The 27,546-nt window shown below is 42.1% G+C and overlaps 1 protein-coding gene across 5 annotated transcripts; it reads right to left on the bottom strand.

The window, feature by feature from the left end:
* Positions 1-1,286: 1,286 nt before the first annotated feature.
* ZNF786 (zinc finger protein 786) lies at positions 1,287-27,546 on the bottom strand. Of its 5 annotated transcripts, XM_077849754.1 has the most exons (6): positions 27,452-27,514; positions 26,646-26,803; positions 24,621-24,799; positions 18,752-18,878; positions 8,133-8,285; positions 1,287-5,284 (listed from the first exon to the last, which is right to left on the bottom strand). In XM_077849754.1, exons 3-6 carry the CDS (start codon positions 24,621-24,623, stop codon positions 3,198-3,200), a joined length of 2,370 nt encoding a protein of 789 aa, XP_077705880.1. In that variant the 5' UTR covers positions 24,624-24,799; positions 26,646-26,803; positions 27,452-27,514; the 3' UTR covers positions 1,287-3,197. The 5 variants fall into 5 exon arrangements, with proteins under 5 accessions (XP_077705880.1, XP_077705879.1, XP_077705881.1 ...); XM_077849753.1 differs by lacking the exons at positions 24,621-24,799; positions 26,646-26,803 and having other exon boundaries at positions 27,452-27,546; XM_077849755.1 differs by lacking the exons at positions 24,621-24,799; positions 27,452-27,514 and having other exon boundaries at positions 26,646-27,153.

Genomic DNA, 27,546 nt, shown 5'->3' with positions numbered 1-27,546 from the left:
GATTTCTCTTTTTAGTATTTTGGGCAGGATAGAAAAGGAAGTTTGTGGACCTGTGGACCTGTGTTTATAATGCCTTCTTTTCCAGGAGTCACTCTGTTCCTTACGTACCACCCCTACCTGTTTTTCATGTTGAGTGTGAACAGGCTAGGGTATGTGGCACTTCTCCACTTCCTCCAAAACACTGTCAGTTTTTAGCATTTAACACCCTGGATCTTTTACCATTTCTGAGATCCTGCAGTTGTACCAGGCAATACATAAGAATAATGAACTAGAAGCTCTGGCCTCCAGTCTCCCTTGAAACCCCTGCTGGGTTAATGATCACATCTTGTCCACCACACCCACCTGCAACATGGCCACCATCCCTTTCTTGTGTTGAGCCCAACTCCACACTTTGTGAGGCTGGCTGTCCCATGAACGCCACAGATGTCCCTGTGGCTCTGAGCGACCATAAACCTGTCTAAATGATATCATCCCTTGATGTTATCTGTCACCTTTGTGAGTGTCCCACCATTTAGGAAAAAGGGTGCTCTAAAACCAAGTAAGGATTTACTGTGCCTTACAGGTCCATTCTCTTTGTCCCCTAACACTGAAGACCCCGCTTCCTTGGATTCTCATTCTTTTTTTAACGATTTTATTTATTTATTGACGAGAGATACACAGAGGCAGAGATATAGGCAGAAGGAGAGGCAGGCTCTCTGCACGGAGCCCAATGTGGGACTTGATCCCAGGACCCCAGGATCATGACCCAAGCCCAAAGGCAGACACTCAACTACTGAGCCACTCAGGTGCCCTGAATTCTCATTCTTCTTAACAGACAAAAGGCAGCTTTGCTGGGGCCAAGCGTGCTTGCTCTTCAGTCATGTTTTTCAAAGTGAATCCTGCAGAACTCTGTGTCTACAAGATCATAGTAAATGTTTTCGAAAAAGAAAGAATCCCAAGGTCAAATATATTCCCAATATAAGAATATATGACATATCAGGTCTTCCTCTTAGGTGAGCCACAGACTGTGTGTGTGTGTGGGGGTGATGATGGGGGATAACTATTTTACTTTAATTGGCCATGTACTTCTTTCCTTAACATTAAATTTTTTTTTTTTTTTTTTTTAGAGAGGGAGAGTGTGAGACAGAATCTTAAACAGGCTCTTTGCCCAGCATGGAGCCTGATGCAGGGCTCAATCTCACAACCTTGAGATCATGACCCAAGACAAAATCAAGTCAGATGCTAACCAACTGAGCCACCCAGGTGACCCTTTTCCTTTTTTTAAAAAAGAATCTTTGGAGATAGTGTTCCAGAGGACACAATGCATAAAACATTGTTTTATTGTAACATCTGTTACAGTTTAGCAACAGTCTCATTTTCTGTCATCCCTCAGAATTTCAGGTCTTTTACATGAAACATGAACCCTCACAAAGTCATGAAGCACACTCCTATCCCTGAAGTACAAATACTCTGTGCTCATACAACCTTCACCTCATGTAACAAACGGGGTAGTTTCCTGGACTTCCACTTATTATGTTTACTTTTAACATGCGCTTGACAATTCTCCACCTAAACTGTTGTTGCCTGCAGAGCTGCATGACAAAGCTGTTTGGTTTTATTAATTTGTTTTCCCAAGGATTTTATTTTTAAGTAATCTGCACACCCAATGTGGGGCTCGAACTCACAACCCTGAGATCAACAGTCACATGCCCTACCCACTGAGCCAGCCAGGCACCCCTTGGCTTTGTTATTTTCTCTTCACTCAGATTTAGTCACCACTTAGTCCCTCTTGGGCATCTCATTCACTGTCTGGCTTTGAACAGCGTCTCTGTTTTGCAGTTCCCAAACCCATACTTCCTGTCCCAATCCATCTCTTATCTAAATTCTAGTCCCAAACATCTTAGCACCCCTGCTTTTATTTTTCTTCAACTCAGCTGAGCCAAAACTTGGCTGAAATTATCAGCTTTTCCTTAGGGGGAGCTATGCACCCCCATGGATGTGCCGTGAGACCTCAGCATTCACACAGACTGGGATTCAGAGAATTCATTTTATTGCTATCAGTTTCAAAATAAATGAATGAAAACCAAATCCAACATCATATCAGGCCTGCGACAAAATTCACTGGATTTAAATCCCCCAATTGAGGACCATACTGTGAAAAAGTCAAGTGGGCATTTAAGAGCCACTCAGCTCTGAGAACAATACTGGAGGGACTTAGTTCAAACTGGGATTTCAGAGCTAGCTTAGCATTTGGCGGGTGGGGGGGAGAGGGGGTGGGGGTGGGGGTTTACCACTCAGGATGGTAGGAAGAATAGGTAACTCTTTTATCAATGGATAGGAAGTATAACTGGTGATCCGTTTGAGAAAATCCTGTGTGCTGTTGGTGGGAATGTGAACTGGTGCAGCCACTCTGGAAAACTGTGTGGAGGTTCCTCAAAGAGTTAAAAATAGATCTGCCCTATGACCCAGCAATTGCACTGTTGGGGATTTACCCCAAAGATACAGATGCAATGAAACGCCGCGACACCTGCACCCCGATGTTTCTAGCAGCAATGTCCACAATAGCCACACTGTGGAAGGAGCCTCGGTGTCCATCGAAAGATGATGGATAAAGAAGATGTGGTTTATGTATACAATGGAATATTACTCAGCTATTAGAAATGACAAATACCCACCATTTGCTTCAACGTGGATGGACCTGGAGGGTATTATGCTGAGTGAAATGAGTCAATCGGAGAAGGACAAACATTATATGGTTTCATTCATTTGGGGAATATAAATAATAGTGAAAGGGAATATAAGGGAAGGGAGAAGAAATGTGTGGGAAATATCAGAAAGGGAAACAGAACATAAAGACTCCTAACTCTGGGAAACGAACTAGGGGTGGTGGAAAGGGAGGAGGGCGGGGGGGTGGGGGTGAATGGGTGACGGGCACTGAGGGGGGCACTTGACGGGATGAGCACTGGGTGTTATTCTGTATATTGGCAAATTGAACACCAATAAAAAATAAATTTATTATAAATAAAAAAAAGAAAAGAAAATCCTGCTGTACGGTTTCCCAAATTCCTAACTCAGGTCACCCTCTTGCTAAAAAAAAAAAAAAAAAAAAAGGACCTCTGTTCCTAAACTCTGTCCCCTAGTTGGTCTGGCCGTGGCTGCTGTGGCTTCCCAGGCGGCAACATCAACTCTGCTGAAGGCTCTGGATGCCCTACCTGGCCTCAACTCCAGTCAGCCTCTATCATTGCAAACAGCTGGCTAAGCCTTTTCTTAATGTCAGGCTCACTGGGAGCACTGTAGGATTTTGTGTGCACTCGGACATGTTCCGCGAGTTTGGACTTATAAATGAAGCCCTTCCCACAGTCGCCACAGGCAAACGGCCTCTCAGGCCTATGGATGCGCTGGTGCCGCAGCATGTGTCCCTTCTCCCGGAAGTTCTTACCACACTCGGGGCAGCGGAAAGGCCTCTCCCCGGTGTGCAGGCCTTGGTGGCTGAGCAGCTGGGCCTTTAGGCGGAAGCTCTTGTCACATTTGGGACACTGGAAAGGCTTCTCCCCCGTGTGCGTCCTGACGTGTTCGATGAGCTTGGACTGCTTGGCAAAGCCTTTGCCGCACTCGCAGGAGAAGGGCATCTCCCCGCCGTGCAGCAGCTGGTGCGCCTTCATGTCCGCCTTGACTCGGTAGCTCTTGCCGCACTCAGGGCACTGGAAGGGTCTCTCCCCGGTGTGCAGGCGCTGGTGGCTCAGGAGCTGCCCCTTCAGGCGGAAGCTCCGGTCGCAGGCAGGGCACTGAAACGGCCTCTCCCCACTGTGCACGCGGAAGTGCTCGGTGAGCTTGGACTGGCGGGTGAAGCCCTTGCCGCACTCCCCGCACGAGAAGGGCCGCTCCTTGCTGTGCGTGCGCCGGTGCGCCTGCAGGATGCCCTTCAGGCGGAAGCTCTTGTCACACTCGGGGCACTGGAAGGGCCTCTCCCCGCTGTGCACCCGCAGGTGCTCGCGGAGCTTGCACTGGTGCGTGAAGCCACGGCCGCACTCCGCGCAGGAGAATGGCCTCTGCCCGCCGTGGCACAGCCGGTGTGCCCTCAACATGCTCTTCAGTCGGAAGCTCAGTTCGCACTCGGGGCACTGGAAGGGCTTCTCGTCTGTGTGCAGGCGCTCGTGCCTTAGCAGCTGGCCCCTCTGGCGGAAGCTCCTGCCGCACGCCCCACACCAGAACGGCTTCTCCCCGCTGTGCAGGCGGGCGTGCTCCGCGAGCTTACACTGCTTGGCAAAGCCCTTGCCACACTTCCTGCAGGAGAACGGACTCTCGCCACCGTGCGCACGCTGGTGGGCCCTCAGCAGGCCGCGCAGGCGGAAACTCTTGTCACACTCGGGGCACTGGAAGGGCTTCTCTCCCGTGTGTATCCTGCTGTGGATGGCCAGCCTGGACCGTGCGGTGAAGCGCTTACCACACTCCACGCAAACGAACGGCCTCTCGGAGCGGCGCTGCAGGGCCTCCGCGGGCCTCTCGGCGTGGCGGCACTCGTCACCCGCCCATCCGGGGTCTGGCTTCCCTCCCGACGGCACGCGGGCCAGCTCAGCCTCCCCGGACAGGGCCCCCTCGCCTTCTCCACCGCAGACTGACCTCTCCCCGCTGGGCTGGCTGGGCGGGGCCTGCACGCTGCTCTTTGGGAGACAGCTCTTGTCATATCCGGGGCCCTGGGAAGGCCTCTCCTTGTGCCACAGGCGGTGGCTGAGAAGTGTCTGCTTGTGCGGGAGGCACATTTTACATTCAGGGCACTGCAGGGGACTCTTCCCTGCGTGGACAGCCAGATGTCTAAGCAAATACTGCTTCAGGCGGAAGCTCCTCCCACAATCGTGACATGGGAAGCGCCTCTGACACTGAGGGAGGCTCCGCTGTTGCTGTGGATCAGCTTGTTTGCGTAACTTCTTCCAGGACCTACGTGGCTGGTCTTTCAGGTGGCTCCCCTCATGCTTCTCTAAGTGGTCCTTCTTCCAAAAGCTTTCTCCACAGACAGCACAAGGGTGCTGGGTGCCCTCCCAGGAGGGAACTTCCTGGAAGCCAGGGAGACCCAGAGTTCTAGGACTTGAGATTCCTTCTCTTTGGGTAGGCTCCCTGGAACTGTGGACTACTGGAAATGGAGCCTGCGTGTCATGTCTGTGTGGGTTCATGAGGGCCACGCTTTGGTCAGGCCTGAAGGAAATACCTCCTCCTACTCCTCCTGAAGGTTTAGAGAAGCACTGGCCCTCTAGTGGATCTACTTGGAAAAGGCATTTAGCTTCTACGGAATTCACAGCTTGTTGGCTTCCTGAAATGGGAAACAAAAATTCAGTCAGTATATTCCTGTCTGTGGCATGACTAAAGGCTTATGTCACCAGGAAAGGGAGAGGTGATGGTGACCTCTGGGGACCTGGGAACCCAGCTCCCACTGAGCTCCACAACCAGGGACATTTCAATGTGGTTCTATTTCATGGCTGAGAGTTTAGTGAGAGTGCTAAAACTAAACTGAAAAAATATGTATCTTTAAAGAAGAAAATATAGGGGTACCTGGCTGGCTAGGTTGAAAGAGCATGTGACTCTTATCTCGCAGTCATGAGTTCAAGCCCCACACTGGGTGTAGAGATTACTTAAATAAATAAAACTTTACAATGAAACGCCAGGATACCTGCACCCCGATGTTTATAGCAGCAATGTCCACAATAGCCAAACTGTGGGAGGAGCCTCGGTGTCCATCGAAAGATGAATGGATAAAGAAGATGTGGTCTATGTATACAATGGAATATTACTCAGCCATTAGAAATGACAAATACCCACCATTTGCTTCGACGTGGATGGAACTGGAGGGTATTATGCTGAGTGAAATAAGTCAATCGGAGAAGGACAAACATTATATGGTCTCATTCATTTAGGGAATAAAAAAAATAGTGAAAGGGAATAAAGGGAAAAGGAGAAAAAATAAGTGGGAAATATCAGAAAGGCAGACAGAACATGAAAGACTCCTAACTCTGGGAAATGAACTAGGGGTGATGGAAGGGGAGGTGGGCGGGGGGGTGGGGGTGACTGGGTGATGGGCACTGAGGTGGGCACTTGATGGGATGAGCACTGTGTGTTATTCTGTATATTGACAAATTGAACACCAATAAAAAATAAATTTATTTTAATAAATAAATAAATAAATAAAACTTTAAAAAAGGAAAGAAGAAGGACAGCCTAGGTGGCTCAGCAGTTTAGCACCACCTTCGGCCCAGGGCATGAACTTGGAGACCTGGGATTGAGTCCCACATGGGGCTCCCTGCACGGAGCCTGCTTCTCCCTCTGCCTGTGTCTCTACCTCTCTGTCTCTCTGTTTCTCATGAATAAATAAATAAAATCTTAAAAAAAAAAAAAAAGAAAAAGAAAAAAGAAAATACAGGGCCTAAACATAGGGCCAAAGCTTTGGAATCAGACTGTCTGGGTTCAAATCCCATCTCTCTACTGTGTAGCCTTTGTCAAGCTAAGTTCTCTTGGCTTTGTTTCCTTCTTCTGTAGACACAGGGACAGACACAGGGAAGCAACAGGACAAATGGTGGTCATGATTATAAAGTGACTTCCCGCATGTATGGTGCTGCGCATGTGCCTGGCATACCACAAGCACCTGTAAGTGCTCATCACCCCCATGACTACAGGACCATCAGACTTGTGCCATTTTTTAAAATTTTTTATTTATTTATGATAGTCACACACAGAGAGAGAGAGAGAGGCAGAGACACAGGCAGAGGGAGAAGCAGGCTCCATGCACCGGGAGCCCGACGTGGGATTCGATCCCGGGTCTCCAGGATCGTGCCCTGGGCCAAAGGCAGGCACTAAACCACTGCGCCACCCAGAGATCCCAGACTTGTGCCATTTTGATGTGCAGACATTCCTGGAGTCAAGAAGTCATGGCAGCACTGTCACTAATAGGCCCTAACACCACAGTTTCATGTGACCAAAGGGCTGTCCCTAAGGCCAGGCAGCAGGGCCTAGGCTCTGGTCTCCACTCCTCATCCCTATGCCCAAAAACCTTTTAAAAAGGTTTTCTGGAAGAACTGATAACAGGGGGTAAAAATTGAAATAACTTGTGGAGCAAAACTCATTATCCAGAAAGAAACAGCAAAAAACTAAACATACTGTTGACATTTCTTGGAATGATGCTCCCATTGGCTTTCTCATTCCATACTTTAATGCTGACTTTTAAGAATCCAAAAATCTCAGGGGCACCTGGGTGGCTCTGTCGGTTGAGCAACCAACTCTTGGTTTTGGCTCAGGTCATGATCTTGGGGTTTTAAGATCGAGCCCCGAGTCGGGCTCTACACTCAGCAGGGAGTCTGCTTGAGATTCTTTCCCTCTGCCTTTGCCCTGTGTCCCACCCCGCTTGTTCTCTCTCTCTCTCAAATAAATGAAATAAATATATTTTTAAAGATTTTAATTATTTATTCATGAGAGACACATACAGAGAGGGAGAGACACAGACAGAGGGAGAAGCAGACCCCATGCAGGGAGCCCAATGCAGGACTTGAATCTGGGACCCCAGGATCATTCCCCAGGCCGAAGGGAGGCGCCCAACCACCGAGCCACTCAGGTGTCCCTAACATAAATATTTTTTAAAAAGAATCCAAAAATCCCAGACTCTCCCATCATAACAAGAAAAAACAGAGGAGACCTAATTTTAGGTATTCAAGTAAAGTCAACAGTCTCCAGATAGGAAGGAAGCAATTTTGCTTCCTAGAATTTGGATAACCAGTCTCTGATTCCTGCCACTGTCCCCCTCGCCCTCCCTACTACTAGCAATAGCTTACATTTACTGAGCTCTTACTGTGTTTCATGTATCACTTTAACACTTTACATATGTTAACGTATATAGTCCTATAATATAGGTACTTTTATTTATTATCTTCATCTTATAGGTCAGGAAATTGAAATATAGATAGGTTGAACAACTTGTCCAAGGTGACCCAGAAAAGACAAGATCCAGACACAGACTCTAGAACCCATACTCCTAACTACTATACTTTGTGTTTCTCTAGAATACACAGATGTCAAGCTTCAGCCCAGCCAAGCAGGAAGATGAGATCAGAGAACTGAACAAAGATACACATTGTGATGTCTTAAGGATAGGGCCCTACATTCTTAATACTCACCCCAAAGCAGATGTCCCCCGATAACTGGATCAAATTGCAAATCAGCAGAAGGGCAAATTATGTTTCCTGATTTCTGTGATTCTCCCCAGTTCTTGAAGAACTCTCTCCCCTGTTCAATCCAGGATATTAGTTCTGGTTTGGGAAGTCTGCCATCTGCACAAAGAAGTCAGACAGGGTACTTTGGTTTCTTTCAGCACTAAGTTTAAAACACATGGAGTTGCTTTTATGTTTCAAAATGTACTCCTGGGGAGGTGGGCGGGGGATGGGGGTGACTGGGTGACCGGCACTGAGGTGGGCACTTGACAGGATGAGCACTGGGTGTTATTCTATATGTTGGCAAATTGAACACCAATAAAAAATAAATTTATTAAAAAATATACTCCTGGGAAAATGTATGAGACAAGATGTCAAAAAATAGATTACAGGTTTATGCAAGGAGGAGCAAAACTGCCCACACATCCTAACTGTACTTCCTAATCTATCTGGACCTGTTAAATCAGTTGTACTATTTAAATCCTGTCTTGGTCCCCATATGCCTAGCAGTATGTATTGTCATGGGTTTCATAAAACTCACTATTAGCATGCTTTGAGAATGGTGGAATAGTACTGCAGATACCATGGGAAGAAAGAGGGTTTATCATTATATGGTCTCATTCATTTGGGGAATATAAAAATTAGTGAAAGGGAATAAAGGGAAAGGAGAGAAAATGAGTGAAAATACCAGCGAGGGTGACAAAACATGAGACACCTAACTCTGGGAAATGAACAAGGGGTAGTGGAAGCAACAAGGGGCGGGGGGCATTGGGGTGACTGGGTGATGGGCAATGAAGGGGCACTTGGCAGGATGAGCACTGGGTGTTATGCTATATGTTGGCAAATTGAACTCCAATAAAAATTTTTTTTTTTAAAAACGGGTTTGTGGAAAAAAGGGGGGGGGGGTTGTGAAAATAAGAACTGGAATGCCTTGGGATGCCTGGGTGGCTTAGTGGTTTAGCACGGCTTCAGCCCAGGACGTGATCCTGGGGACCCAGGATCAAGTCCCATAGGGCTCCCTGCATAGAGCCTGCTTCTCCCACTGCCTGTGTCTCTGCCTCTTTCTCTGTGTCTCTCATGAATAAATAAATAAAATTTTTTAAAAAACTGGAATGCCTGTCCTAGATAATTTCAAAGTAGGTAGCTTTCCAGCTGAAATATTGTCAGAAGTCCACTGGTTACAGTGTTAATCACAAACCCAAACATGGTGGAGTTCTGTTAGAATAAAAAAGTGTTGTAATGAAGTGTTGCAAGCAATGAAATAAGCAAATGAAAATAGTTACAAGATTCTCTAATATGTGACCCCATTTCCCTATAAGCAATGTTTATTTTACATATTTTCAAGTAAAACTTTTTAAAAATAATGTCTATTTAACAGAACCTAAAGTATGCTTCATAGATTGTTAAAGGGAGACCAGTGTATGGTTCATATCAGAGAAAGAGGGTCAGCCTAATGCCTCAGGGTTAAAATGTCAAAGTGATGTAGTACATGTGGAGACTGATCATTGTTCTAGATTCCTCCTTGCCCTCTGAAATCTGCCTTCAATCTCCAAGAATTCATGAGAAAAGGAATCACTCTTTTATTTAAATCCATATACCTATTCTCAGTCTTCATCTGTTGAAATCCCAGCATCTTTTAAAATAATAAAAATAAAAAATATATAAATAAAACCAAGAAAATAATTCAATTTACATTAACACCAGAAAGAATAACACACTAAAGAATAAACTAAATTAAAAAAATGTAACACTTATACAGTAAAAATTAAAATATTGTTGAAAGTGATTTTAAAGGTGATTAATAAATAGATATCTCAACATTTATGAATAGGAAGGCTTAACATTATTAAGATAACAATATTCCCCAAATCCAACATACTTTTTTTTTTTTTTTTTTGCAGAAATTGACAAACTGATAATGGTAATCAAAACAGTGTGGTAAAAAAAAAAAAAAAAAAAACAGTGTGGTATTGGCATGAAGATAAACATACAGATCAATGAAACAGAATTGAGAATTCAGAAATAAAACTTCCCGGGGATCCCTGGGTGGCGCAGCGGTTTGGCGCCTGCCTTTGGCCCAGGGCGCGATCCTGGAGACCCGGGATCGGATCCCACGTCGGGCTCCCTGCATGGAGCCTGCTTCTCCCTCTGCCTGTGTCTCTGCCTTTCTCTCTCTCTGTGACTATCATAAATAAATAAAAAATTAAAAAAAAAAAAAAAGAAATAAAACTTCTCCATTTATGGTCAATTGATTTTCCCAAAGGATGGCAAGAGAATTCAACGGGGAAACGAACAGTTTTTTCAACAAATGCTGTTGGGATATCCATATGCAAAAGATGTTGGATCCCTACCTCACACCATATATAAAAATTAACTAACAATGGATCAAAGACCTAAATGTAAGCACTGAAACTATAAGTCTCTCAGAAGAAAACATAAAAGTAAATCTTTGTAACTGGATCAGGCAATGGTTTCTTAAGTATGACACCAAAAGCTCAAGCAACACAAGAGAAAAGAAACTGGACTTCATAAAAATTAAAAACTTCTGTGCTTCAAAGGATACCCATCAAGAAAGTGAAGAGACAATCCACAGAATGGGAGAAAGTACCTGTGAATCATATATCTGATAATGTTCTGGTATCCAGAACAGAGAACTCTTAAAAATAACAAAAAGACAAATATACCAATTTAAAAATGGGCAAAGTATTTGAATAGACATTTCTCCTAAGAAAATATGCAAATGAAAAGATGCTCACCATCATTAATTATTAAGGAAATTTAAATTAAACCCACAATGATATACCAATTTGAATCCATTTGATCCTGATGTTTGGGACATAATTTTGGGGTGGAACAGGATTAACAATATAGGATTATATTTCTTTCTCTACAGATTCAATTACTTTAATTGGTTCTTTGGCAACAATAAAAATACATAATGTCTAAGATTGTGTTTTAGAAACAACACTGTATACATAAAGACTGGAAAACTTACTTATGGCAATGGAATAGATATAAAGTATTAGAAACCTTGCAATATAAAGGAAGTCATATGACCGCGAGGAGGTAGCCAGAGAGGTGGCAGGAAGCGCAGAAGAACTAACTGCATTCTCTTCATACACTGAAGGAAACAAGAGATATAAAGTTGATGGAACTTGAACTAGAAATTTGAATTATAAATGTATCCAATAGAGGCATGAAAAAAAACAAAATTTAGGAAAAATGGAAAAAAGGAGATAGCAGAAAGAAAGTTTAAGTGAGTTAATGCCTCATTTTTCATAGCAATAAGTAATGCTGCTAAACTTGATAAATCAAGTAATAGGGATGTAAGCATGATAGATTGGAGACAAGCACAGTAAGAACTAAAACAAAAAAGGTTAACAATGGTGGCCTTGGGCAATTAACAAGTGCAGGAGTGAGGAGGAAGCAAAGATTATCATTCATTTGATACATAAAATGTATATATATTTGTATATATGTATATATAGTATATATGTATATACATATATGTATATATGTGTATATTGTATATGCACGTGTATATATACACATGTAATATATATGTATATATTATATTTTTTTACTTTTTTATATATTTAGTTTTTATTGGTGTTCAATTTGCCAACATATAGAATAACACCAAGTGCTCATCCGTCAAGTGCCCCCCTCAGGGCCCATCACCCAGTCACCCCAACCCCCCACCCACCTCCCTTTCTACCACCCCTAGTTTGTTGCCCAGAGTTAGGAGTCTCTCATGTTCTGTCTCCCTTTCTGATATTTCCCACTCATTTTTCCTCCTTTCCCCTATATTCCCTGTCACTATTTTCTATATTGCCCAAATGAATGAGACCATATAATGTTTGTCCTACTCCAACTGACTTATTTCACTCAGCATAATACCCTCCAGTTCCAACCACGTCGAAGCAAATGGTGGGTATTTGTCATTTCTAATGGCTGAGTAATATTCCATTGTATACATATACCACATCTTCTTTATCCATTCATCTTTCGATGGACACTGATGCTCCTTCCACAGTTTGGCTATTGTGGACATTGCTGCTATAAACATCAGGGTGCAGGTGTCCCAGTGTTTCATTGCATCTGTATCTTTTGGGTAAATCCCCAGCAGTGCAACTGCTGGGTTGTAGGGCAGATCTATTTTTAACTCTTTGAGGAACCTCCACACGGTTTTCCAGAGTGGCTGCACCAGTTCACATTCCCACCAACAGTGTAAGAGGGTTCCCTTTTCTCCGCATCCTCTCCAACATTTGTGGTTTCCTGCCTTGTTAATTTTCCCCATTATCACTGGTGTGAGGTGGTATCTTATTGTGGTTTTGATTTGTATTTCCCTGATGGCAAGTGATGCAGAGCATTTTCTCATATGCATGTTGGCCATGTCTATGTCTTCCTCTGTGAGATTTCTGTTCATGTCTTTTGCCCATTTCAGGATTGGATTGTTTGTTTCTTTGGTGTTGAGTTTAAGAAGTTCTTTATAGATCTTGGAAACTAACCCTTTATCTGATACGTCATTTGCAAATATCTTCTCCCATTCTGTAGGTTGTCTTTGAGTTTTGTTGACTATATCCTTTGCTGTGCAAAAGCTTCTTATCTTGATGAAGTCCCAATAGTTCATTTTTGCTTTTGTTTCTTTTGCCTTCGTGAATGTATCTTGCAAGAAGTTACTGTGGCCAAGTTCAAAAAGGATGTTGCCTGTGTTCACCTCTAGGATTTTGATGGGACCTTGTCTCACATTTAGATCTTTCATCCATTTTGAGCTTATTTTTGTGTATGGTGAATGAGAGTGGTCTAGTTTCATTCTTCTGCATGTGGCTGTCCAATTTTCCCAGCACCATTTATTGAAGAGACTGTCTTTCTTCCAATGGATAGTCTTTCTTCCTTTATCGAATATTAGTTGGCCATAAAGTTCAGGGTCCACTTCTGGGTTCTCTATTCTGTTCCATTGATCTATGTGTCTGTTTTTGTGCCAGTACCACACTGTCTTGATGACCACAGCTTTGTAGTACAACCTGAAATCTGGCATTGTGATGCCCCCAGATATGGTTTTCTTTTTTAAAATTCCCCTGGCTATTCGGAGTCTTTTCTGATTCCACACAAATCTTAAAATAATTTGTTCTAACTCCCTGAAGAAAGTCCATGGTATTTTGGTAGGGATTGCATTAAACGTGTAAATTGGCCTGGGTCACATTGACATTTTCCCAATATTAATTCTTCCAATCCATGAGCATGGAATATTTTTCCTTCTCTTTGTATCTTCTTCAGTTTCTTTCAAAAGTGTTCTGTAGTTTTTAGGGTATAGATCCTTTACTTCTTTGGTTAGATTTATTCCTAGGTATTTTATGCTTTTGGGTGCAATTGTAAGTGAGATTGACTCCTTAATTTTTTCTTTCTTCAGTCTCATTGTTAGTGTATAGAAATGCCACTGACTTCTGGGCATTGATTTTGTATCCTGCCACAGTGCCAAATTGCTGTATGAGTCCTAGCAATCTTGGGGTGGAGTGTTTTGGGTATTCTATGTAGAGTATCGTGTCATCTGCAAAGAGGGAGAGTTTGACTTCTTCTTTGCCGATTTGAAGGCCTTTAATGTCTTTTTGTTGTCTGATTGCTGAGGCTAGGACTTCCAGTACTACGTTGAATAGCAGTGGTGAGAGTGGACATCCCTGTCTTGTTCCTGATCTTAGGGGAAAGGCTCCCAGTGCTTCCCCATTGAGAATGATATTTGCTGTGGGCTTTTCATAGATGGCTTTTAAGATGTTGAGGAATGTTCCCTCTATCCCTACACTCTGAAGAGTTTTGATCAGGAATGGATGCTATATTTTGTCAAATGCTTTCTCTGAATCTATTGAGAGGATCCTATGGTTCTTGCTTTTTCTCTTGCTGATCTGATCAATCACATTGATTGCTTTACAAGTGTTGAACCAGCCTTGCATCTTGGGGATAAATCCCACTTGGTCATGGTGAATAATCTTCTTAATGTATAGTTGGATCCTATTGGCTAGTATCTCTTCGAGAATTTTTGCATCCATGTTCATCAGGGATATTGGCCTATAATTCTCCTTTTTGGTGGGGCCTTTGTCTGGTTTTGGAATTCAGGTGATGCTGGCCTCATAGAACAAGTTTGGAAGTATTCCATCTCTTTCTATCTTTCGGAACAGCTTTAGTAGAATAGGTATGGTTTTTTCTTTCAACGTTTGATAGCATTCCCCAGGGAAGCCATCTGGCCCTGGATTTTTGTGTCTTGGGAGTTTTTTTGTTTGTTTGTTTGTTTAATATTTTAATATTTTGATCATTCTTGCTTATTTTTTAAAAATATTTATTTATTTATTTATTTATTTATTTATTTATGATAGACACAGAGGAGAGAAAGGGGGGGGCAGAGGGAGAAGCAGGCTCCATGCCGGGAGCCCGACGTGGGACTCGATCCCGGGACTCCAGGATCGCGCCCTGGGCCAAAGGCAGGCGCCAAACTGCTGAGCCACCCAGGGATCCCCCTCTTGGGAGGTTTTTGATGATGACTCCTTCAATTTCCTCCCTGGTTATTGGCCTGTTAAGGTTTTCTATTTCTTCCCGTTCCAGTTTTGGTAGTTTGCCTAATTTACTGGCGTATAGCTGCTCATATTATGTTTTTAAAATCGTTTGTATTTCCTTGGTGTTTGTGGTGATCTCTCCTTTCTCATTCATGATTTTATTAATTTGAGTCTTTTCTCTCTTCTTTTTAATAAGGCTGTCTAATGGTTTATCTAATTAATTCTTTCAAAGAACCACCTCTTGGTTTTGTTGATCTGTTCAACAGTTCTTCTGGTCTCTATTTCATGGAGTTCTCCGCGAATCTTTATTAACTCTCTTCTTCTGCTGGGTGTAGGATCTATTTGCTGTTTTTTCTCCAGCTCCTTTAGGTGCAAGATTAGCTTTTGTCTTTGAGTTCTTTCCAGTGTTTGGATAGATGCTTGTATTGCGATGTATTTCCCCCTCAGGACTGCTTTTGCTGTATCCCAAAGATTTTGAATGGTTATATCTTCATTCTCATTAGTTTCCATGAATCTTTTTAATTCTTCTCTAATTTCCTGGTTGACCCTTTCATCTTTTAGCAGGATGGTCCTTAACTTCCACTTGCTTGAAATCCTTCCAAACTTCTTCTTGTGATTTAGTTCTAATTTCAAAGCATTATGGTCTGAAAATATGCAGGGGACGATCCCAATCTTTTGGTATCGGTTAAGACCTGATTTATTAAAAGAAAGAAAAGACCTGATTTGTGACCCAGTATGTAGTCTATTCTGGCGAAAGTTCCATGTGCACTTGAGAAGAATGTGTATTCAATTACATTTGGATGTAAAGTTCTGTAAATATCTGTGAAATCCATCTGGTCCAGTGTATCATTTAAAGCTCTTGTTTCTTTGGAGATGTTGTGCTTAGAATACCTGTCAATTGTAGAAAGCGCTACGTTCAAGTCACCAAGTAAAAAGTGTATTATCTAATTATCTCTTAACTGTTTATTAATTGATTGATGTACTTGGCAGCTCCCACATTCAGGGCATAAATATTGATGATTTTTATGTCATCTTGTTGGATAGATCCTTTAAGTATGATTTAAGTATGATATAGTGTCTTCATCTCTCACTACAGTTTTCAGGATAAATTTTAGTTTATCTGATGTAAGGATGGCTACCCCTGCTTTCCTTTGAGGGCCATCTGAATGGTAAATGGTTCTCCAACCTTTTATTTTCAGGCTGTAGGTGTCCTTCTGTCTAAAATGAGTCTCTTGTAGACAGCAAATAGATGGGTCTTGCTTTTTTATCGAGTCTGAAACCCTGGGCCTTTTGATGGGGTCATTAAGCCAATTCACATTCAGAGTTACTATTGAAAGATATGAATTTAGTGTCATTATGATACCTATTCAGTCCCTGTTTTTGTGGATTGTTCCCTTGGACTTCCTCTATTACAGAATCCCCCTTAGTATTTGTTGCAGAGCTGGCTTCGTGGTCACATATTCTTTCAGTTTCTGCCTATCTTGGAAGCTCTTTATCTCTCCTATTCTGAATGAGAGCCTTGCTGGATAAAGTATTCTTGGCTGCATGTTCTTCTCTTTTAGGACCCTGAATATATCCTGCCAGCCCTTTCTGGCCTGCCAGGTCTCTGTGGAGAGATCTGCTGTTAATCTAATATTTCTCCCCATAAATGTTAGAGATTTCTTGTCTCTTGCCGCTTTAAGGATCTTTTCTTTGGCATTTGTAAGCTTCGCTAGTAAATGTAGAGGTGTTGAGCGTTTTGGTTTTTTTTGGGGGGGGTATCGCTGTATATTCTGGATCTGAATGCCTGTTTCCCTTCCCAGATTAGGAAAGTTTTCAGCTATGATTTGTTCAAATACATATTCTGGACCTCTGTCCCTTTTGGCGCCCTTGGGAACCTCAATTAAACGTAGATTTTTCCTTCTGAGGCTGTCATTTATTTCCCTTAACCTATCTTCACAATCTTTTGTTTTCTTCTTTTTTCCTCATTTTCCCTCTTTGCCACAACTTGTCTTCTACGTCACTCACTTGTTCTTCTATCTCGTTAACCCTTGTCGTTAGGACCTCTAGTTTGGATTGCATCTCATTTATTTGATTTTTAATTTCTGCCTGATTAGATCTAAATTCTGCAGTCATGAAGTCTCTTTGAGTCCTTTATGCTTTTTTCTAGAGCCACCAGTAGCTTTATAATTGTGCTTCTGAATTGGCTTTCTGACACTGAATTGTAATCCAAATTTTGTAACTCTGTGGGAGAGAGGACTGTTTCTGATTCTTTCTTTTGAGGTGAATTTTTCCTTCCAGTCATTTTGCTCAGTGCAGAGTGGCCAAAAACAAGTTGTACTGGGAAAAGGAGAAAAAGGGAGAAGAGAAAAAAGAAAAGAAGAGAAAAAAAGGGGTAGGGGGAAGCAAACAGAAAACAAAAAAAGTGGAGTATCCTCTGATTCTATATACTGTAAATCCCTCGACTTCCCCTGGAACTTTCCAGTGCTGCTTGGTCAATAATTTGCTTTTCCCCTGTCCATCTAGCTGATCTTCTGGGGTAGGGGCCGCTGTGCTGATTCTCAGGTGTGAGCACCTGGGGTAGCTGCTCAGCCCTGCCTGGTGCAAGGCTTAGTGGGAGTTGTTTATCCTGTTTATACTGTGAGGCCACTGTGAGGCTCAGTGGGGGTTGTTTATCCTGTGAGGCCCCAGGAGGAACAACAACAGTGGCGGTGGCCAGCTCTCCAGCTCTGGAGTCAGCTCCCGCGGTAACTGCCACAGCTCTCAGTCTGCAGGGACCTGGATGCTCTGGGGGCGGGCCAAGGATCTGCATAGCTCAGGGCCCGCTCCTGCGGCAGGAGCGTCCTTGCTGCCCTGTGTCCTCCTGGCCTCCGCGTGTCCCGGGGGGAGCGCCTTATCCTGGGCCCCAGCGCCCCGGGCTTCACGGCCTGCTTTGCTGGAATCCCGCTCAATGGCCACGCAGCCCCCTCCAGGCGGAGACTCCACCCGAGCCCCTTCGAGCTGCTCCCAGGCCCCGCGGGGCACGCGCTGCAGCCCTTTAGGGAGTTCGGCAGCAGGGTGTGGGGCGCTCTCCCCGGGGTGCAGGTCCTCTGTTGGTGTCCCTGGGAGCCTGTTGGCATCCCCCCCCCTCCTAGGGTCCTGCCTGAGCTCCCTGTGCCTTTCCGTCTGGGAAGTTTAGTGAAGCTCCTGCTCCTGCGGGCGTGGGCTCTCCTGTCCTGGGGGCACTCGACACACGGCCTTAGCCGGCTCCTGGTGGGGCCCCTCCCCCTTGGATGCTTTTTATTTTTATTTTTTTTTCCATCTTCCTACCTTGATAGAATTGTGAACTCTTCTCATAATAGCATTCCAGCTGTTCTCTCTTTAAATCTCAGACTGAATTCGTAGGTTTTCAGGATGATTTGAGTTATCTAGGTAATCTGGTGGGAACAGGTGATTTTGGGACCCTACTCTTCCGCCATCTTGCCCCTCCTCTGTCTATATATTATTATTATATTATATACACATATAATATATAACATATATTATGTGTGTGTGTGTGTGTGTGTATATATATATACACACAAAGACCAAGTAAGAAAGCTAAAAAGAACCCATTACCATAACCATGACGAGACAACTGCTGTTAAACATTTCAGGGTATAGCCTTACGAAATCTCTTTGCAGGGAAATATTCTAGCTTTTCTGAGTTATACAGACCCCACTGTAAAAACTGACAGGTAGGGACATCCTAGGGTAAAGATATATGGGCACATTATGGACACGAGCCAGGAGTGCTCCCATATGGAAATCACAGCAACCAGTATTGGTGACTAAAAGCCCTGACTTAGTTACTTCTGACCACAATACACATCAAACAGTCTTGAATATTCTCACATCACAATGTGTACCCCTGAGTAGGATTAGCAGTGCTTACAAGGTATTAACAAACAGGACTCCTGGGTAAAAAATACCTTTCTGAGTTAATTTCTGAGAAATCTGACATAACAAACAGTAGCACCAAGTGACTGACACCTCTCCCAGACCCAGTTCTAGGACTTACCCATAAAATTGAACACTTCTTACCTAGAGAAACAAGAATCTCATAATTGGTTCTCATTACATGCTTGTAAAGCTCCTTCTGCCATGCCTCTAGATTCGGCCATTCGTGCTCAGAGAAATAAATAGCAACATCCTCAAAAGTCAGAGGTAGCTGAAATTATAGACATATATAGGTATTAGTACTTCAAAAGGACTTCAACTCCTTCTCATCAAGTTATTTTTGCTTCTTTTTTTTTTTAAAGGTAAACTCTTATCTCCAAGGTGAGGCTCGAACTCACAACCTTGAGATCCAGAGTCATGCTCTATCCTTGAGCCAGCCAAGTGCTCCTCCTCCTCAATTGTAAAAAAATAACTTTAGTAGTGGACACTGTTTTTGTCTATTTAGCAACTTCTTCCTTGGGAACTACTCCTTCCCCCACTGCAGCCTTGTGGTTCTGCTGTTAACCACTACACTGCCCAGAGCTCTTGATGCTTGTTCAAACTATATACACATATGGATAGTAAAGAATTTTTCTTTTCTTTTTTTTAAACAAGGTTGAAGGCAGCCTGGGTGGCTCAGCAGTTTAGTGCCATCTTCAGCCCAGAGCGTGATCCTGGAGACCCGGGATTGAGTCCCACATCAGGCTCCCAGCATGGAGCCTGCTTCCCCCTCTGCCTGTGTCTCTGCCTCTGTCTCTCATGAATAAATAAAATCTTTAAAAAATAAAAAAAAAAATTTAAAAGGGTGAATAAATCACTGCGTAACTTCCTTCACTTAATATATTACAGGTATCTTTCCAGGTCAATGTGTATAGGCAAAACCAGGTTTTTGTAAATTGCATTATATTTCATGAGGTGGGTATATATACACCACCACCACCACCCCACACCCCACCCTGTGATGGTACATACATTGTTTCCTTTTCCCTTATAAATTACAAACAATGCTCTGATATGCTCCCTGATATATTAATGCTTTTACCTCTGTAAGATAAAACCTAAAAAGGAGAACTACTAAATCAAAAGGTATTAAACATGTTGTTTAATAAATACCATCCGATTGCCTTCCAAAAAGAATTCGGCATTTCTGCTGTTGTTAATGAGACTTCTTTCTTTACACCTTTGCCAGCACAGGTTGTTCTTAAACTTTTTTTTTTTTTTTTGCCAATGTGATGGGTAAAAAACTGTATTCATTCTTTTAATTTGCATTAATTTGTGAGGCCTAGCAACCTTTTCATACTTTCAGTGGGGGGGGTGCATTCCACATCTTTGTGCATGTCTGTCTACTCAGGCGCCCCTCACACTGCTTTTTTCTTGTATTATACTTTTCAGGAGAACCTCTTTTGTGGCTTCAGGGTTTAGTATCTTGTTTGGAAGACTTCTTATTCTAAAATTATAAAATATTCTCCTAAATTCTTCATAACATTCATACAACTTTTATTAGAATTAGACTTTTTTTCCATCTGGAGCTTATTTCTGCATATCATAACAAGAAAGGATAGAATTCTTTTCATAAGTGGATATTCAGCTTGTTATAAAATTCATTGAATATTCTTTTATCATTGATTTGGGATAGTTTTTCATTAACTATATATCCATTTATACTTGGATATATTCTTGTTCTACTGGTGAATGCATCTATTTTTTGCTCCAATACTGCACAGTTTAATTCTTATAGTTTTATCAGATATTTTGCTATTTAAGAGGACACAGTCATTCACCACCACCTCCATCATTTTCCACAGGGAAAGTGTCTTGAATTTGTCTGTTTTCTATATACATAAGCAAAGATATTATTTTGTCAAACGTATACAAATTCTATTGGGATTTAGGAATATGCCTAACATATTAATTTTGGAAGAACTGGATCTCTAAAATATGGGATCTTTCCACCCAGAGACATCTCATTTATTAGACATTTTTATGTGCTTCAGTAAAATTTAGCTTTCTTCATATAGACCTTATATAATTCTTGATATTCTTATTAAATCCTAGGGACTGTAGAGGGGTTATGTTGTTGTTACCATGTTTGAGGGGTTTATCCCACTAAATTTTCTAATTATGAAAGCTTGGAAAGTTAATTTTTATGTTTATTTTGGAAATGAATTCCCTTGTTGGCTAACACTTTCAATTGACTGCCTTGGAGTGTCTACATAGAGAAGGAGATCTACAAATTAACATTTCTTTTAATGATTTAAGCCTGACTTTTTTACTGTACTGGATGGAATGATATCAAGTAATAGTGATGATAGCATGCATCTTATTCTTCAAAGGAAGTGTTTGTAGTGGTTTACAAGTAACATTTTTTGGTTTCCTTTGACTTATTAACATCAAGATGCCTCTTTTTAAAAATATTTTATTTATTTATTTATTTATGAGAGACACAGAGAGAGGCAGAGACACAGGCAGAGGGAGAAGAAGGCTGCCCGTAAGGAGCCCGATGTGGGACTTGATCCCAGATTCTGGGATCATGCCCTGAACTGAAGGCAGACACCCAACCACTGAGCCATCCAGGTGCCCCACCCCCTTTTTAAAGATTTTATTTATTTATTCATGAGAGACACACAGAGAGAGGAAGAGACATAGACAAAAGGAGAAGCAGACTCCATGCAGGGAGCCCGATGTGGGACTCAATCCCCGAACTCCTGGATCACAAACAGAGCCAAAGGCAGATACTCAACTGCTGAGCCACCCAGGCATCCCGATGTCTCTTGTTCCTAGAATACTAAGAGTTTATCAAGAATTGGTTTTGAATTTCACTACTTTTCAAAACAATGCGTTAGAAAAAATAATGCATGCAAATGTGTTTAAAACATTAAAAAAAATACAAAACAAAAAAACCCACACTGGGATCCCTGTGAGGAGCCTGCTTCTCCCTCTACCTATGTCTCTGCCTCTCTGTGTGTCTCTCATGAATAAATAAAATCTTTAAAAAAATAAAATATAAAACATTTTTATTTTGTATTGTGATGGCCTTGGATAAATTGAACACTTTCTAAGGTATGTAACTAGAAACATGTAAACTATATATTTGTTAAAGTATTCTAATTACTTGGCTTTTTTCAAAATATACTTTTTAAAAAGTCTTTCATTCTTTTAGGTAATCTCTACACCCAATGTGGGACTTGAACTCACAACTCCAAGATCAAGAGTTGTAACATGCACTACCAACTGAGCCAGTCAGGCACCCCTATTGTTTTCTTTAAATCGGATTTAACTCCAAATGTTTTGCCATGTGTTTATTTTTCTTGGGTATTAAAGTACAGCCTGTGTTAACTTTTATTTTTATTCACTTTTGTTATATTCAATATGAAACTTGGATTTATGTTTTTAAATAATTCCTTTAATACACTAACAATGAGACTGAAGAAAGAGAAATTAAGGAGTCAATCCCATTTACAATTGCACCCAAAAGCATAAGATACCTAGGAATAAACCTCACCAAAGATGTAAAGGATCTATACCCTCAAAACTATAGAACACTTCTGAAAGAAATTGAGGAAGACACAAAGAGATGGAAAAATATTCCATGCTCATGGATTGGCAGAATTAATATTGTGAAAATGTCAATGTTACCCAGGGCAATATACACGTTTAATGCAATCCCTATCAAAATACCATGGACTTTCTTCAGAGAGTTAGAACAAATTATTTTAAGATTTGTGTGGAATCAGAAAAGACCCCGAATAGCCAGGGGAATTTTAAAAAAGAAAACCATATCTGGGGGCATCACAATGCCAGATTTCAGGTTGTACTACAAAGCTGTGGTCATCAAGACAGTGTGGTACTGGCACAAAAACAGACACATAGATCAGTGGAACAGAATAGAGAATCCAGAAGTGGACCCTGAACTTTATGGGCAACTAATATTCGATAAAGGAGGAAAGACTATCCATTGGAAGAAAGACAGTCTCTTCAATAAATGGTGCTGGGAAAATTGGACATCCACATGCAGAAGAATGAAACTAGACCACTCTCTTTCACCATACACAAAGATAAACTCAAAATGGATGAAAGATCTAAATGTGAGACAAGATTCCATCAAAATCCTAGAGAAGAACACAGGCAACACCCTTTTTGAACTCGGCCATAGTAACTTCTTGCAAGATACATCCACGAAGGCAAAAGAAACAAAAGCAAAAATGAACTATTGGGACTTCATCAAGATAAGAAGCTTTTGCACAGCAAAGGATACAGTCAACAAAACTCAAAGACAACCTACAGAATGGGAGAAGATATTTGCAAATGACATATCAGATAAAGGGTTAGTTTCCAAGATCTATAAAGAACTTATTAAACTCAACACCAAAGAAACAAACAATCCAATCATGAAATGGGCAAAAGACATGAACAGAAATCTCACAGAAGAAGACATAGACATGGCCAACATGCACATGAGAAAATGCTCTGCATCACTTGCCATCAGGGAAATACAAATCAAAACCACAATGAGATACCACCTCACACCAGTGAGAATGGGAAAAATTAACAAGGCAGGAAACAACAAATGTTGGAGAGGATGTGGAGAAAAGGGAACCCTCTTACACTGTTGGTGGGAATGTGAACTGGTGCAGCCACTGTGGAAAACTGTGTGGAGGTTCCTCAAACAGTTAAAAATATACCTGCCCTACGACCCAGCAATTGCACTGTTGGGGATTTACCCCAAAGATACAAATGCAATGAAACACTGGGACACCTGCACCCCGATGTTTCTAGCAGCAATGGCCACGATAGCCAAACTGTGGAAGGAGCCTCGGTGTCCAACGAAAGATGAATGGATAAAGAAGATGTGGTTTATGTATACAATGGAATATTACTCAGCTATTAGAAATGACAAATACCCACCATTTGCTTCAACGTGGATGGAACTGGAGGGTATTATGCTGAGTGAAGTAAGTCAGTCGGAGAAGGACAAACATTATATGTTCTCATTCATTTGGGGAATATAAATAATAGTGAAAGGGAAAATAAGGGAAGGGAGAAGAAATGTGTGGGAAATATCAGAAAGGGAGACAGAACATAAAGACTGCTAACTCTGGGAAACGAACTAGGGGTGGTAGAAGGGGAGGAGGGCGGGGGGTGGGAGTGAATGGGTGACGGGCACTGGGTGTTATTCTGTATGTTAGTAAATTGAACACCAATAAAAAAATAAAAAATAAAAATAAATAAATAAATAAATAATTCCTTTACATTTAAAATAGAAATTATTTTAAGAAAAAAAGAAATTATTTTAAGTTTAGTGAAAGTCATTTCTACTGTTTTTAAAAATGTGAATTTGCTCTAGCATGATTGATTAACATAGGGAATAATTTGCCACAAAATTTTTCACTTGCTTATATGCAATTTTGTCTGTGAGAAAATTGAGGTCAGTTCTACCTAGGGACAATTTTACCTGAGGGGCCATTCGGCAAAATCTAGGGACATTTTTGTCATGATTGGGTGGGGACTGCTACTTGCATCTAATGGGGAGAAGCCAAGGATGCCAATAAACATCCTACAATGCACAAGATAAGCCCCCCACAACACAAAATTATCCAGTACAGAATGCCAGTAGTGGCAAGGGTAACAAACTGTGCTAGCTGAACAAAGAGAGCCGAGTGGGAATATACATATGCATACTCTTGAAGAATCTCCGAGCTACCTCAGAGTACCTTGTTTTATAAACCCTACCTATCCACACCTGGTGTTACAACTTTCCAACTGATTTCAACTGATTATTGTCCTTCCACTTCACAATAATTCACAAGCACTACTCCTTGTACCCAATTCCATTAGCAAATTTCAGGTAGTTTTCAAGATAGTTTATTTTTTAATAATTTAACATGCATAAAACTGTGCTTTCATTAAGTTCTTTACTTCGTAACATGTCACTGACAGAAAAAAAATAAAATAAGACAAAGAGATGGAGGCAAACCATAAGGCTCAACTCTAGGAGACAAACTGAAGGTAGCTGGAGCTTCTGCCTTCGGCTCAGGTGGTGATCCCATGGTCCTGGGATTGAGTCTTGCACCAGATTCACCGCGGGGAGCCTGCTTCTCCCTCTGCTTATGTCTCTGCCTCTCTCTCTGTCTCTTATGAATAAATAAATAAAATCTTAAAAAAAAAGAAAGAAACTCAAGTCCATTTTAGTCCCTCATCAACACTGTTCTTTTTTCTTTTTTTTTTTAGATTTTATTTATTTATTCAGGATAGACTTAGTGAGAGAGAGGCAAAGACACCAGCAGTGGGAGAAGCAGGCTCCATGCTGGGAGCCCAACGCAGAACTCGATCCCGGGACTCCAGGACCGTGCCCTGGGCCAAAGGCAGGCGCTAAACTGCTGAACCACCCAGGGATCCCGCAACAGTTTTTATACTCAGTCCTATTTTTTCTTCCAAGAAGCAAACATTATGATGCATGTAACTTTTCAGTGTGTGTTTTTAATTTTTACATACACCTAAGTAACTATAAATAAGTATTGCTTTGTCTTTTATGCACAAATCCTTTATTATACTGCAGCTTGCATTTTTCACTCAACATTTGAGATCTGTCCATGTTGATATACAGAGAATTTAATTTTGTGTCATGTTCCATTGGCTGAATATGTCACAATTTTTAATCCATTCTTTTACCGATTGACCATTTGTTTTCAGATCTCTTAACTGCATGTTCAGATCCTTTGCCTATGTTTTTTTTTTTCTTTGCCTATGTTTTTAATGGGTCACTTGTCATTTCATTTCTGGGACTTACTTTATGTAATTTAAAAAAAAGATTTATTTGATGGGGGGAGAGAGGGAGCGAAAGTCTTAAGCAGACTCTGTGCTAAGCTCAGAGCCTGACTTGGGGCTTGATCTCATGACCCTGGGATTAAGACCTTAGCTGAAACTGAGCTGGATGCCAAACCAACTGAACCACCCAGGTTCCCCCTTTATGTAATTTGATACTGATTAACTGTTGAGCAAACTAGGTTACAAATACTTTCTCCTTGTGTATAGCCGTTTTTTATGCTTATATTGTATATAAATTTTTGGTTTCAATGCAAAGGTATCAATCTTTCCTTAGGTCGTTTTGCTTTCTGTTTTAAAAAATTTTTCTTTATCTAGGTTACAAAGATATTCTACAATTTTCTTCCAATAGGCTTAAGTTTTGCTTTTCATGTTTAGATTTTAAATTTATCTAGAATATAATTTTTTATGGTATACAGTGATAATCTACTTTAATGCTTTTTTCCAACTGGAAAAGTCAGTTGTCCCAACATTGGCTTTGAAGTTCTCTGTATTACTTTCTGAAAGCTTCTGTAACAAAGTACCCCAACTGGGTGGTTTAAAATAATAAAATACATTCTCTTATAGTTCTAGTGGCTAGAAGTCTGTCATCAAGGTGTCAGCAGGGCCATGCTGTCTCTGAGCCTCTAGGGGAGAATCTGTTCCAAGGCTTTCCCTTAGCTTCTGGTAGTGGCTGGCCACATCCTTGGCATTTCTTGACTCAAAGGTGCATAATTCCAATCTTTGTCTCTACTGTAACAGGCTATTCTCACTTTGCATGTCTGAGTCTCTGTATCCCTGCTTATAAAGATACCAGTCACACTGGATTAATAACCAACCCTATTCTGATATCGTCTCATTTTAACCAATTAAATCTGCAACAAACTTACTTCTGATAAGGTCACAATCTGAAGTTCCAGAAAGAACGGATTTTGGGGAGACACTATTCAACCCAGTATAGTCTGCATCTGGATTCTCTTTGGGTTTCCACTGCTCTGTGTGTCTACTCCTGCACAAAACAGCACTGTAATAATTCTATGGGCTTATAGTAAGTTTTATTACCTGGTAGGGCAATTCGCCTTTCGTTGTTCTTTTTTTCAGAATCATACTTTTGACCTTTATTTTTCCAGATGAAATTTAGAACGTTTGTCTAAATTCACAAAAATCTGCCATTTTAATAGAACTGCAGTAAACTTACATATTAACTTGGAAGAAAAGCATCATTTTTACTGTATTCAGTCTTTCCATCTGTAGGCCTGGTTATTTCCCATTTATTTATAATTTCTCCACAAAGGTGTTGCGTATCCTTTGAATATTTAATCCTAGATATTGTTTTCTTAGTGGAGACTGTTAACGCTATTTGGAAATAAATAACTTTAGGAATTCGTTTAGCAGTCAGGAAAAATGGTCAATAGACAAGTGTCTAATTAAACAAACAAACAAACCCGTAATGGCCATCCCTGTAAACCTCGAGTGCAACAGACATTAAATAATCAAGTATGTGCACTCTGCCTAGGTTTCTACATCCTATTCTACTCCCTCCAAGCCGTCCTCCTTCCTCCTTACACTCAGCACAAAGTTAGCGGCTGAATTATCTGATTCGAGCCGCGGACGGACAATCACCTCAACCCTCAAAATCTTAAATCTTTCAAAACATTTGCTGTGAATTCAGTAACTGCGATGTCAAAGTGGCAGAGCTGACACGCACCGCGGGCTCTGGACAGATCCCTCCCCCGTCCCCCGTCCCCCGTCCCCCGTCCCCCGTCCGCCCCCGGCCGAGACGCGACCCGCAGCTCAGGTTGCGGGCGGGCGGGCGGGCGCGCGGCCGCCGCCGAGCCCCGGACGCGGGGGCCCCCAGCTCCTGACACGCGGAGCCTCGCGCCGCACCCAGACTCCGCTGCCCCGCCCTCCGCTGCCGCCCCGCGAGGACCCCACGGGTGCCCGCCAAGCCGGAGCCCCAAGACCCGCCCCGACCCCGGCGTCCGCGCGGGTAGCCTTTCTTACCGGAGCCGGCTCGGCCATGGCCCTCCGCGCCCCCGCCCGGCCCCCGCCCCGAGTCGCCCAACCGACACCCCCGGCGGCCCGCGACACCTCCCCAC

The sequence above is a fragment of the Canis aureus genome, chromosome 15, assembly GCF_053574225.1.
Source record: "Canis aureus isolate CA01 chromosome 15, VMU_Caureus_v.1.0, whole genome shotgun sequence".
NCBI lineage: Eukaryota > Metazoa > Chordata > Mammalia > Carnivora > Canidae > Canis > Canis aureus.
This window is presented reverse-complemented; position numbering and strand designations above follow the sequence as displayed.